The following is a 14,105-nucleotide window of genomic DNA, read 5'->3' as shown; positions in this document are numbered from 1 at the left end:
TCAAGACAAATACAGCAACATAAAAATGAGTTACAATTAGTAGCACTAACCTGAAGAGCCGATAAAGCAAATGGGTTTAGGCCAACAGGATTTTGAGGAGATGATCCAAGAAGAGGAGCTGGGCCAGGCAAAGGTGACTTAGAGGGCGGCTGGGCCTGAGGAGCTGGTGAAGCGGCAGCTGGTGCATCGGCATGGGTAAGGGAAGTGTCCTCCCAAGGTGTTCCTGGCAATAACAACTGGTCACTGGGGAGAGGACTGTAGACCTTGCCTGCACCACCTGAACCAGGACTGAACAGACTCGAGTGTGTCTTTTCAATGCTGTTCTGTGTCACCGTTGGCTGCACACTGCCTGGTGAGTGTCTCCCACTGTTCTGGTGAGGCACTGCGCACCCATCTGCACCGCTGTTTGGTTTGGGGGCCGTTACGTCTGACTCAGGAGGCACCTCAGCTACTTCTGAAAGCTTGCTGAATTTGGAAAAAGAGCCAGGTTTCTGAAGAATCAGATTTGTGTTATCTTGTTCGTTAGGATCTTCCTTTTGCTTACAATGATCTGGATTTGAACAATTTAAAGTCTCATCAGAAGTATCAAGTATTTCTTTGATCTGGATCTTTTCTGCTTTTCTTAGTTTTTTTCTTTCTTTTGCAATTTCTTCCGGCCCTACAAAATCCAAAAGCATTACGAAGATCAGTTCCTCTAGATCAAACCATACTATATTTATTGCTATTTATCAAGTCATATGCATAAATACTTTAACAAATTTCTCTAGCTTACTTAATACTCTTCATTTTTTTCTTTTATAGACTAGCTTGTTACGCTCATTGGAAAAAATTATGTAATTTTGTAATTAATCACAAAAAATTACAATAAAAAATATTAAAAGCCATAATATACAAATTACTACTAACATTTTTATATTAATTTTTCCAGTTCTCTATGCACACATGAAATCCTATTTTACAGTTTTCCAAACTGTACGTTTTACTGAATAATACTCTTTAAATATTCTGATGTGTCAATAAATATATACCTACACCATAAATTGTAATTACTATATTCAGTGGAATATATCATAAAAAATCAATCTTCTATTGATAGTTATTAATAGGGTCCAATTATTCATTACTATAAACAATGCTATAAATGATGAATGATCTTAGATCTGTGTCTTTGGATTTTTTATCTCCTGATTTTCTTCCTTAGGATATATTTCCAGAAAACAACTGAGTCCTAAGATATTACTTTTCAGAGTTTTTGAAATATATTGTCAAATTGCCCTCCAGAAAGTCTCACACAAGAGCATCTGTTTGCCTACACCCTCAATGAAACTGAAGACTATCAGTAACTTTTGTCTTTGGCAATATCCGGGAGGTGAGAAACTAAACTATATTTTTTTCTGATCATTAATAAGACTGGACATTTTTCTGTAGGATAATAGGTATTTCTCCTTTGTGAACTTCTTGTCCATATTTTTGACCAGTGTTTTAAAAATAATTTATAAGAAGTGTTAGAAAAATATAAACCTACTTTATTTAATTTGAAAAACGATGTATGTTCACAGTAAAATATTCAGTAATGAGAGGATAAAGTAACCCTTTCCTGCCCTACTCCCTCCGTTCCTATTTCTAATCTTCAGATGTAACTATGGTTAATCAATCATGTCCATACATCCTTTGGGAAATCTTACATGCATGCACTATTAGTTTGTGCTGTTACATAAATGGGATGCTCCTGTTGTCGGCAACATTTTTATTTGGATAAAATCCAAATGCCTAAGAAGCAAGGCCGCCAACACTGTATGATCTGGTTCCTGAAAACCACTCTTGTCCTTGCTAACCTTGCTCACCTTTCTCCCTTTTTTCAGCTTCTCAAACATGGTAAGTTATTTCCTTTCTTGGGGCCTTTGCACTGGGTGTTCCTCTGCCTGAAATCCTGTTTTGTTGACTGGCTTCTTACTCTTCATGTTTCAGATTAAGTATCACTTATTCACAAAGGTTTTCCCTGATTACTCTATTTCAAGTAGGGTCCCCATCTTATTATTCACCTTAGAATATCATCATCCTATATGTTTCTTTCGCAGAATTTACCATTATACACATTAACCTGCTAATTTTTAAATATTTCATTCCATACCCCACCCACACACTACAATTTAACTCAACAAACGTTAAAGGCAGAGCAATGTTTATATTGCTTTTACAGGATCCCAGCTACCTAACATGGTGGCTGCTATGAAACTGGGGCTCAATAAGTACTTTTGGGATGATGAAATAAAAGGATGGCTTTACTATTTTCACTATATACCTTAGATTGCTTTCCATGGTGAAACAGAACTGTACCACATTTTCCTTCAATCAGCTGCATAATATTCTTATATGGATATCATAATTTATTTATTCATATATCCAAAGCTTGAAAATTTCCTTCATTTTGTACAAGTTACTAGCTAGCAAGGAAGTACTAATATTTGTCCTTGATTTATTCTGAGAACTAGTATCTCAAAAATCACTTTCATATATCTGAAAACAAACAGATCGACCAACCACACTAGGTCTGAGACTAGTAAGGGGATTTCAGAGGTGATACATTTTAATAGCCTATTCATGGGGTCATTAACTTTAATATCCAAATTCTTACTTATAGACAGTTAAACCTCTCATTAAAATGTAAAATTATTTTTAAAAACTTGGAAGTTTATAAGGATGTTAAGTATACAGAGATTCTTTAGATAGTTTTTCTATCACCGATTTCACATAATCCCCTTTCTTTCCAGCCCTTACTATGCTTCCAACAGACACTTAGGTTGGTCCCCTATCTTGGCTATTGCAAATAACTGCAATGAACATGGGGATGCAGATACTGTTTTGAGTTTACATTTTCATTTGTTTGGATAAGTACCCACAAGTGAAAGTGCTGGGTCATATGCTAGTTCTAACTTTTCTGAGGAACCTCTATACTGTTTCCAATAGCGGCTGCAACAATTTACATTCCCACCAACAGTACCCAAGAGCTCCCTTCTCTCCACATCCTCACCCACACTTACTTCTTGTCTTTTTGATAAGAACCACTCGACCAGGATGAGGCGGTATCTAATGTAGTTTGTATTTCCCTGACAATTAATGACGTTGAGCATCTTTTCAGGTACTTGTGGCCATCTGTGTGTCTTCTTTGGGAAAACGTCTATTGAGATCTTCAGATTGTTTATTTTGCTTTTAAGTCATATTTGCTATTGAGTTCTTTATATACTTTGGATATCAGGCCTTTATCAGATATATGATTTGCATATATTTTTTCCCATTTAGTAGATTGCCTTTTCATTCTGTTCATGTTTTCTTTTGCTATTCAGGGGCTTATTAGTATGACAGTCCCACTTACTTACTGATTTATTAGTTACTTAGTTTGTTTTCCATGCTTTAAAGTATTTTTATGTTTAAATATTTTAAGCAATCAGTTAAAAAAAGAACTCACTACACTATCCTGTTTAATGAACATTCTGACCCATCCATATCAATCTTTAAAAATAAACACACCTGAAGCCTCTAAGGGCCCTCCCTGATTCTATTTCTATCAGCAACTTGTACCCCGGGAAGGCAGACCGTGACTTTAACGCATCATTCCAATACACGATTTTATACTCATTCTTCATATACTTTGAATCCACAAGAAATAAATTACTGTGCACAAGAGTAACACTGCTTGTTATATGCCAACAATATTTACATGCCAGCCACTATTCTAAACCATTTTCAATTATTATTAACTGTCCTTTGTGCCCCAAGGGTAGTTACGTTGTTATATAGTACCTGTTCTAGACACCTTTGTGATGAATCAGTCCCTTCTTCACATTGGACTGTTAAACATCTACATGGAGGGCATGGACTAACGTTTTGTTTATCTTTGAACCTCCAGTGCCCAGAAATGCCTGGCACATACTGAGTATTCAAAAAAAAAAACGAGTTGAAAGAAGTTTTTGCCTCCCTACACCACCCTGGGGCAATGGCTACATGGAAGCACTGACTTGACACTGTGGCCCCATCAGAATCTAAGCATTTGAAAATTCCCAGACATAGTATTCTGAAACATTCAATTCAAGACAATTTACCGGGCCTATAAATGCACTGTGCACTGCGCTAGTTAATTTAACAGAAACGGAGCCAGAAAAGCAGAATCTAAAGGTAGAATATGAAGGATGTGTGATAATACTTAAGAAAGTAAGAAGTTTAATGGAGAAGAAGGGAATCACAAATTGCAAACACATTCAAGACTTCAAGATGAATGAGTCTTATGCTAAGGGTCTTAGATTTAAGCAGTTTACCTCCAGGGCTACCGTCAGGATGGATGGTTGCTGCAAAGGTTAAAGAGTAAAGCACATGTTGGAAAATTTGACAGTGGGAAGGAAGAGAAATGGAGCAGCAGCTACACAGTCCAATACAGGTAAAGATCTGTGTCCACTAAATGGGTGGATGTCAGAAAGTGCAGAAGAAAAATCATGGACTGGAAAGGAATATTTATCAGTGAAAGGGGCATTATGAGTTCAAAAGAAATGAAAAACAAGGTTTTACAATGTTTATCCACAATGCACATTTGATTCTGGAAGCACACAACATATCGAAGGAGTAACAGGGTTTTAAAACGTATGGTCTGTTATATTACTTTGTAACAGATTAATGGCTCCTACCTGCAGAGCTCTCCATGCCTTCTACAAAAATCCCCCCACACTGGGGGAAAATCCAGTACTGGCGTCTGTAACGATCCTGGCCAAACATCATCGAACGTAAAGAGTGAGACGCATCAAAGAGCTCCCTTCTGTACTGACTCTGTTGCTGTTAAAAAATGATGCATACAATTATGCTATGGGTGTTAAGCGCTTTAAAAATTGGTATTTAAGTGACTTTATACTTATCATGGCTTTAGAGCTGCTAGATTTCACTATTGAAGAAAGGCAGCAAAAGAACTAATACCACACGTCTGACTTCAGTTCCAGTAACAGTCGTAAAGACAGAAATTACTTTGAGGGTTTTGTTGCCAAGGATTAAAAATGTTTTGTTTGATTAGGTATCTTATAGTAAAGCATGTCTTATATTTGGTAATAAACAATGTGGTCAAGTGTTTCACTGAGCCAAAGAAAATTGGCTCAATTCTAATGACTACAGTGTGTAACAAATAATACTCACATATACCTGTATTTCCCTATTTTTATACTCATGCTGCAAACCTAAGGCAGCATATGACTAAATTTTGGAATAACTGTGTGATGAATCTAATGACATAAAATGCAGATATCTCATACTACTAATCCTGAAATACTTCACTAATGCTACGGAAATTCGGTTTTACATGAGAAGTACATACATACAGTTTATAGATCCAGTGCAAATAAAACCTACAAATACACTAATGTTAAATAAAACACAGGATGCTGAAACTATTACCATGAAATCTGACTGAATTTTAAAAGTAATGAATTCCAAGAAATAAAACCATGCATTTATTGGTATTTTGTATTTAAATAAAGAGCTAAAGAATATAGCTCTTGATTAAGTTAGTACCATGTCTTAAGAGGGAGGCCTTTAACATTGGCAAAAAACTTTTACGGTTCAATTGTGAGAATGTTTCTGGAGCTCTCCATTTTAATTATGTACAAGAAGCTTGCTTTTATTTAGCAGTCAGAAAAAAGGAATCCCATACAAGGTGGATTGTTAAAACACTGCAAAAGTGATGTAAGCTATAATCTGAAAAGTGCTTACTTTACTCAGCTTTTCAATCTGTTTTTCTAGCTCTTCAACACTTGCTGCTTGGTCACCTTCATCCTATACATGACAAAATTCAGTATCATTTACCGGTTTTAAGATTTATTCAATCAATCAGTGGATATTTAATGAAGGCCTCCTATATGCAAAGCACTAGGATAGGCCCTGTGGACATGAGTCAGCCTCAGCTCTCGGTTCTTTGTAAACTAATCATCTGGTAGGGAGACACATGCACATCACACTATGAAAATAAAAACCACTACACAGAGGAAGCCATAGGGACCCCAAAAGAGGTAGAGATGTAAGAGTCATGGAGTTCAGGAGAGGGTGAGATTGCTTTTAGTGGGAACCTTTACCGAGAGAGGCTACATGGAAGAAGTTGTGTCCTCATTAGCTACCGAAGAATGGTTCGGATTCGATCAATCAGAGAAAGGGCAGGGCATTCCAGAAAGAGTCTGATGTATCTTGACATGAAAGGTACATGAAGAGGTAAGACAGGAGATGAGGCAAGGATGAGTTCAGGGTTAAACGATCTAGAGCTATAAATGCTTGACCATGGTCAATAACGTGATCCTTTGAGGGAGGTTAAACGTGAGAACTATGCTTACAAAGATAATACGGCAATAGTCCTAAGATGGCCTGGAGCAGGAAAGGATTAACACTGTCAGATCTGGTTAGTATTCCACTGCAGTGATTCAAGAGGGAGGGAGAATGTGGGACTCACATGGGTAAAAGAAACAGAAACGGAGAAAAGCACATGGATGTAAGAGAGTATTACCTAATTAGAAATGCTAAGTCATGGTAACTCACGGGTATGAGGCAGCGAGGGGTGAGGGAGACAGAGGAAGGAGTAAATTATGGTAAGAGTTTAAATCTGGGAGACGGCAAAGATACTGGTGCCATTCACCGAAGAAGTCATTTTTAGGGCAAAGAAGGTTAAGTTATATTTTGAACACATTGAGCTTTTAGAAGAAAAATAATCCCTACAATATATATTAACTAATTTCATAAGTGGTACTTTACTAGTGATTACATGAAATTTTTCATTCTAGAAAATGAATATAGGAAAACAAGCACCAAATTATATGTTTTAGAGGGAAAGCATAAAGTAAAAGGTACATGTATTTTCTTTGTATCTTAGCCATGCTACTTCCTATGGGCAAACTACTTAACTCTTCTAAGACTATTTCCTTACCTGTAAATTGATAATAACATTTCCTGTAACATGGGGGCATCTGTGAGGGCTGAGAAGAACAGATCTGAAAGTAACCAGCAAACTTCCAGGCACACAGTGTGCAAACTGGTTACTTTCCCTCTTTCTGAAAGTTCTATCTAGAAAATGCAGGTACTTCTTAGGTTTAAAAAAGTAAAATTTGTTTCTGGTGCTCATTTTCTAGAAGCATTTTTAAAAAGCCACACTGCCACCAACCACTCATGAGCAGGTATTTCTGGATGAGTAGTTATCTCCCCAACAAAAGGAAATGAAAAGAAGCTTTAGTATTAGCTATCATTTCTCTACTTCTCATTCAGTTTAGGGGAGCAAGTTACAGAGGCATTTAGGCATAGTATTTGTGCTGACAGTAACACAATTTCTACTTCAGGAAAGAAGCCTTAAAAGAGAACAGGCCCAATGACCCTCAAATAGATAATTACATAATTACATGTCTGTATGGTTCTAAAGTGATCCTTTGACTTGCAGGGCAAATGTTTGATAGTACACTTACACAAAAATACAATTCAAGCAACAGTAATAAAAAATACTTGCAAAAGACATCAAAGTAACTATGTATCAGTCAAATAAACTTAGTGCTGTTTCTAAGACTCTCCCTAAGATGAAAAGGAAGTAAAGTGTCTACTAAGGGTTGTTTAAAGCAAAGGAGTTTTGACTAATAGTCCTTATAATTTTAAGAGATGTGTAGAACTTGAAAGGTCAGAGAGAAAGGCAAGGAGACTAGGCACAAGGAACTCGTCTCTGCCGTGGTTCTCCATGATTTCCCAACCAAAAGAGAGGCCATTGTATGTCCCTATGTGTCAAAGTTCAATCATCCACATAACCTGTTACCAGGCCAACTTGTGAAGTTAGAGCTCACGTAGGTATCAACACAATTCTAAGGTTTAGGTACAGAGACTCCATGTGCTGAAGGAATGAGGAGTGTGGAGAAGAGGGAATCATCTTTGAGACAAAGCGGGATGGCCTTAGTCAAGGGCAGGACCTTCTAACTGAAAGCGATCACATGGGTCTCAACGGAAAGGCTCCCTGAAATTAATCTTCTAGAGAGTTTTAATTCCTGGCACACTCACTGAACTTTAATCAAGAATCTAAACCTACTTTTTGAGGAATAATGCATCTATCTTATCATTGGGCTCATTAAATAGTTAAATTTTTTAAGGCAATTGATAAGTTGCTACCAGTTCTTCATAATAACAGATAACTCTAAAATCACTTAAAAGAAATGTTATTTTGACTTGTTAGGTCCTAAAATTATCTTAAGAACTTTTTAAACTGTTTTCTCACATTCATAACATATACATTTGCCAGGATTTTGCTCAATGAAACCCTATAATCTAATTCAATTAAAAAGTCACTTTAAATGATACATGTGGTTTAAGAGACATTAATGATATTTAAATATTAACAAATTTTAGTACTGTTTATCTACCTTGCCCCATTGATTATTTTCTTTATATCTTCAACCCCTCTCTTACTGACTCCCTTCAACCCGAAATCATATTTAGCCTTTCACATCTGAGTAATCCTTGGTTATCTGTCCCCTTTAGGAACCACCTTTTCCTCTGAGGCACAATGCTTACAGAAGTCATCCTCACCTCCTCACCTTCTATCATCCTCGATCCGTCGCCGCCTGGCTTCTGCTCTGACCCACCTAACGACTGTGCTGCCACTGGTCCACAGGGACCTCTGCCTTGCCCGATCCCACAGACACTTTTGATCCTCATCACACTAGACTCCTGCTACATTAACATTGTTTATCACTCCCTCCTTTTTGAAATGTTCAGTTTTCTTGATTTTTGCTACTACCACATGTGTAGAAAAGAGTTGACATTGCAGGTCTGACTGCTCTCCTTTGAAAGGCCCGCGTACAAGGCTGGTCCCTGGCTGGTGTCTGGGAACTTGGATTTCAGAGGGTTTCCTCCCACGCTGATAGATTGGCTCACTGGAACCCAACTGTGCTAACAATGGGGTGTATACTGAACACGTTTTTCTCCTGGGAGTTTTATACTTGTCATAACTCATTCCTAGGAGACTTAAGCCCATCCTGTGTGACTCCACTGGGAAAAGACTCTTTAACAGTGTGGGTCTGGTTTCCTCTGGGCTGTGGCTCACATGCCTTTTCTCTCTGCTGATTCTGATGTGTGTGTGAGTCTTCCTAGTGAGTCACTGATTCTGGTGATGGCCTCAGAGATCCTTGACCCATTGCAGACATCGCCTACCTCTACGATGGCTCCTTCTTCAACAAGAAGCCCTACAGGATCTTCTGAAATATTGACATCCCCTGGGGTTCCAACTTCAGTCTACTACTCTGTTCCCTAAACCAATCCCCCTGTACAAAAATCACCCAACTCATGATTTTAAACTACTGTCTGTGTGAGTAACTTCCAGATCTATATGTTCATGACTGAACTCATCTTTAGGCTTTCAGATTCTTATATCCAACTTACTGCAGAACTGCTGCATAGGCACCTCAAACTTAAGATGTCCAAAATAAACCCACCATCATTTCTTGTCTTCCATTCTCTGTTCTGCACTCCCCTCCTCCTCTATCATCTATTTATTCTGCTCCTCCTGATTTCTCTAACTCAGTTAATGGCAAGAATACCATGCAGCCTCCCAAACCAGATGGTTGGGAATCAATCCTACCCTTCCATCAACCTACCAGTTCAAATACGACTCATTCTTCTTCCTAAGTATTTACTGAAATCTTTTCCTCCTTCTTCCCAACTACCATCAGGCTAGTTTGGGACCCTATGACTCATTCAACTCTTGCAACATCTCCTGACTGACCTTCCCACCTCTGATCTTGCCCTACCCCAAATCTATTTCTATTTTCCATGGCGCTGCCATAGTGAGCCACTACAAAAAGCAAGTGTGACTCTGTCATTCTGTTACTTGCAAAGAGGAAGCAATGGCTTCCTCCTACCAAAAAAGTGTAAATCCTAGTTCACAGTTGTTGCTAGGAGGCTCTCTAATAACAATGAAGCACTTGTCAGTCACTTAAAGCGCATCGTGGTTTCAGATTTCTACGTCCGTTTATGCTGTTCTTTCCGCCTGAGCACTTCTCTACGGGTTCTTCCCCAGGTTAACATTCAGCCCACCTTTTAGCCTCAGCCAATGGGCCCAGAAAGCCTTCGTTGAGGACCTATTCCTCATAAAGGTTCAATGCCCTTCCTTTCTGCCTGCCTAGCACAGAGTAAATAAATACCACCAGCAAAGCAGTTAACATGCAGTACATTACATTTTCTTATGGCAAATCTTCCTCAGTGAGACTGCAAACTGAGAGAGGACTTTTGCTACCTTACTCATCTTTGATCAAAAGTGCCCACAACGAGGCCCATAATAAACTGATGCTTGAGAAATACACCAGTTTCACTAAATGTGACAATACTTTCAAGGCATCAAGTATTGTACACATATAAGCTAGTATTTTACCAGAATGAAAGAGGATACCTGAAATTAAGAATCTACATGGTTCTTTGAAGAACTCTCAATATGTTCTATAAAAAGAAGAACTTGACTTTGTTTATTCAGTGTAAGCCCATCCCATGTGTGGGCAATTATTAAACCATCACAAAAAACTTTACGAGGTGATTGTTATAAATATTCAGTTTTCAGATGAAGAAACTGAGGCAAGTAAGCGTCAAAATGGAATTCAAACCCAAATCCACCTGACCCCTAAATTCTGCTGTTTTCAGTATGTTGTTATCTTTGTCAAGTAATAAAATCTACCTAAACTTGGTTACCTCATCTTCACAGACATCCGTTTTCTTTCCTTTTTTGTCTTCCTTGGCTTCCTCCTCCTCCTCGTTGCCATCAGCGTCACTGTCCCCGCCCTTCCTTCTTCGCTTGCGTCCTGCTGTGGGGGTGGCCGCCGCGTGCTGCTCTTCTCCAAGATCGATGCCACCTGAAGTGTCTCTCTTGCCTGCTTTCTTACCATAGATGATTCGGAGCCTTTAAAATGTAACACAATTATGATGTACAAGAAAACCTTCTGTTCATAATTTTTACAGAAAATAACGTGAGTTTTAAGCAAAAATGCCTTACAGTGAGTAATAAGTCAATGGCAATAATATTAGAATTAAGGAAATTTAAGAAATATGCTTCCAGAAATTACAGAATATATTGACTTTTAAGAATTATTCTGGATCTCTTTGGAATTAGAATATATTTAAAAAATAAAACAGATGAAAAAATTAACTCTAGCAATGACCAATGATAATTCCTGATCCCATGCTATCAGACTGAATAAATTTCTGTTCAAATTATGCAAAGAAATATCCTCTTACATAGAAATTGAGTTAATTTCAGCATTATATTTCCTGGCGGGAAACTAATTAAGCTTTAATTCTGAATACATTTGGATATTTTAGACTCTATGAAAGCAAACTTTAATTAGAAAGCAATTTTAAAAAGTGGCAGTTCTAAACAGATTCTACTTATGACAAAAGTAACTTGATAGCCAACAACAATCTTAGAAAACGTGATTGCTTGACTTCTTTGGGAGCAAAAATGTAAACTGACTTTTTTCTAAGTTTGAAGCATAAGATGTTCAATGACTCTAATTACAACTTTTGTCCATTGCAGACTCTCACCCTAGGTTTTATTAATTTCTTAATTCATCTTAATTAAGCCTTACCTTTTTTTATTTCTTAGACATATTAAACTTTAAATACTGTGTCTGGAATTTATGTTTTATTGGGGAATTTGTACAATGGGAAACAGTATACTAAATTTAATAAAACAGGACTTACTTGCGGAGTTTACCTTCTACCATCCATTTCTCCCTCCTCAAGTTTGACATATAATCAGCGTTCTTATCAATTTCACTGTCAATGCAAAAATTTATTAGAAGACAGAAATTAATCCATTATGCAATATGTTAACATGGTGAGTAAACTGTTGCCATTTCTTGCTAAGTAAAAGTGATGTCAATAAGTAGCGAAAACAAGTGAAAAATTATATCAATACAGTAAGTATCACAGCTAAGAGATGTACAGAAGACTTAGTATGTCCACCAATGGTAGAAATGCATGGCTCTGAAATATACAGATTGATCCTTTTCCTAGAAAGGAAAAGAACTAAAAGTAATAATAATTAAAATATGTAAAATAATGAATAGAAAGAACAAGATGAATATGGATTTGTTCACCAAAACTTGAAATACTAGAGTGCAAAATTTACATTGACTCTTAAATCTAAGTTTTTAAAAAGTACAATACATCAATAAACTAATATTAAATTGTTATTAGCACATAATAAAATAAAAAGCTGGATAATTCTATTAATGGCTATGAAGGAAAATCACATAGGTTATTTATCACTGAAAGATGTCAAAGAAAGAAAAAATTCCAGATTCTTGCAAAGGTGCTACCTTCTGGTGCCATAGTAAGAAAAAACTATTTTTATGTTTCCTTATATGAATAATCAACAATTATTAAGTAAACAAAATGGTTACAAAGAACATGCAGTAAGATCCAAATTTTCTTTTCAACAGACTGCAGTAAATACATTAAAATAGTAGTAGCAGTAGCAGTCATCTCTGAATGGTGAGATGAAGTGTGATTTTTTTTTCTTTGTGCTACTCTGTAACTTTGGATTTTGCACGGGTCATTTGTGTTACTTTGTCATATAAATTGTTTCGATTAGACAAATTGAGAACAGGAAGGAAGCGCCAGAGAAGTCCGGGCCCAGGCTCACCTGGCCACCCCCCTGCTGCAGGCCAGCTCGCTGATCAGGAGGGCCAGCGCCGAGGCTTTCTGGGCCGGAGTGTGGGCCTGGAAGGCCTTGGTCCTCAGGCTTTCGGTGAGCTCGGTCTGTCCACAACGGGCCTCCAGAAAGGTCTGCAAGATCTCGGAAACATTGTCTCGATTCACACCAACATTCAGCAAATGTTCTCCAAGAGCTGTTTCGGCCTATAAAAGTTTGGCATTTTGTCAGTATTGATCCTAACCGTACAGAACATTAAGAACAATTAAGATTTTAAAATGTTTTTATTATATTATCTATATATTACTGAAAAGGGCTTTATTCGCACTTTAAATGAAGTGAAGATAAAAATAGACAACAGATGATAGACAGGTATTTGAGTACTTGCATCTTTCTATTCCTTCTTTAGACCCTTGGTGAACAGGCAGGAAGGAGAGTATGTGAACTGATGAGTAGATACCATACCTTCTGTGACTATAGAAACTATCTCAAGCTTTCTAAGGCTTTATCTAGACGTTCTATCAGTACTGGTTGCGGGAGGCCCAGGGGCACTACTGTGTGTTTTCCAGCTCTAGAGTGTCATGGACTTTATTGTCTGGTACACTAAATAGGAAAATGGAAGAACAAGCAACTGGTGCACCTGGAAACTTCTCTCTCCATCATATTATCTACAGCAAAGCCGACTGAAATGTGTATCTTAGCTGGAATTATGATCCATTTGCATTTCTTGAGTATCCACTGGGAGGTACAGAGTCTTAACATGCTGATCTTAGAGGTGCTGCCATTAGCCTCAATTGTTCACAGTGACTGAGAGCACACGGCATAATTTCAAAAGGCATACATAAATTTTAATTCTTTATGATTTATAAATTCTCTTTTGCTGAGTATCACTTTCCTTAAGTCAGCTTGGTTTTGGCCAAAAGCTAGAGAAGAATAAGAGTAATCTGGGAATATCTACATTCCCTAGGCTTTATGAACCAGGTTTTCCTAGATGTGGACCATTTGCAACTGAGAGCAAATCTACACTTAACTTTGTGAGATGCGGGAAAAACTAGATCAGTGTATACACTCTTCTGCTAATATGCTAAAGCCAGCTATCAGTGCACTGAGGGTACAAATTAAAATAATTTTTGTATTTTCTTTTCTTACCTTGTATCCTATAATTAGACCTGGATCACACACAGCAGCTGACAGGAGCCTCACAAGCAAGTCTTCCACTTTCTGCATGCTGTCCCCTAGATTCAGCAATCCCTCCTGAAGCACACTCAGGGTTGGAATATCAGTATTGACATCAAAGCCTAAAGCTTTACTAAAGTCTCGTAAGAACTGCACCACCATGAGACAGTTGGAAAATGTACTTCCAGAGAGAACAAGTCCTGGAATACGAGGCAACTCTGGCAAAGGCTGAAAAATAAAA

The 14,105-nt window shown here is 37.6% G+C and overlaps 1 protein-coding gene across 14 annotated transcripts in view; it reads right to left on the bottom strand.

Moving 5' to 3' along the window:
• The window catches only part of LOC140846792 (bromodomain adjacent to zinc finger domain protein 2B-like), a 120,976-nt gene that overhangs the window by 27,729 nt on the left and 79,142 nt on the right, over positions 1 to 14,105 (bottom strand). For all 14 annotated transcript variants that reach the window (XM_073224500.1, XM_073224503.1, XM_073224501.1 and 11 more), the window contains 7 exons: positions 13,838 to 14,092; positions 12,680 to 12,894; positions 11,734 to 11,808; positions 10,726 to 10,933; positions 5,746 to 5,808; positions 4,677 to 4,821; positions 51 to 658 (listed from right to left, as the gene is read on the bottom strand). In XM_073224500.1, the coding sequence (XP_073080601.1) occupies positions 51 to 658; positions 4,677 to 4,821; positions 5,746 to 5,808; positions 10,726 to 10,933; positions 11,734 to 11,808; positions 12,680 to 12,894; positions 13,838 to 14,092 (1,569 nt within the window). The remainder of the gene's footprint in view (positions 1 to 50; positions 659 to 4,676; positions 4,822 to 5,745; positions 5,809 to 10,725; positions 10,934 to 11,733; positions 11,809 to 12,679; positions 12,895 to 13,837; positions 14,093 to 14,105) is intronic.

This window comes from Manis javanica, chromosome 16, assembly GCF_040802235.1.
Source record: "Manis javanica isolate MJ-LG chromosome 16, MJ_LKY, whole genome shotgun sequence".
Taxonomy (NCBI): domain Eukaryota; kingdom Metazoa; phylum Chordata; class Mammalia; order Pholidota; family Manidae; genus Manis; species Manis javanica.
This window is presented reverse-complemented; position numbering and strand designations above follow the sequence as displayed.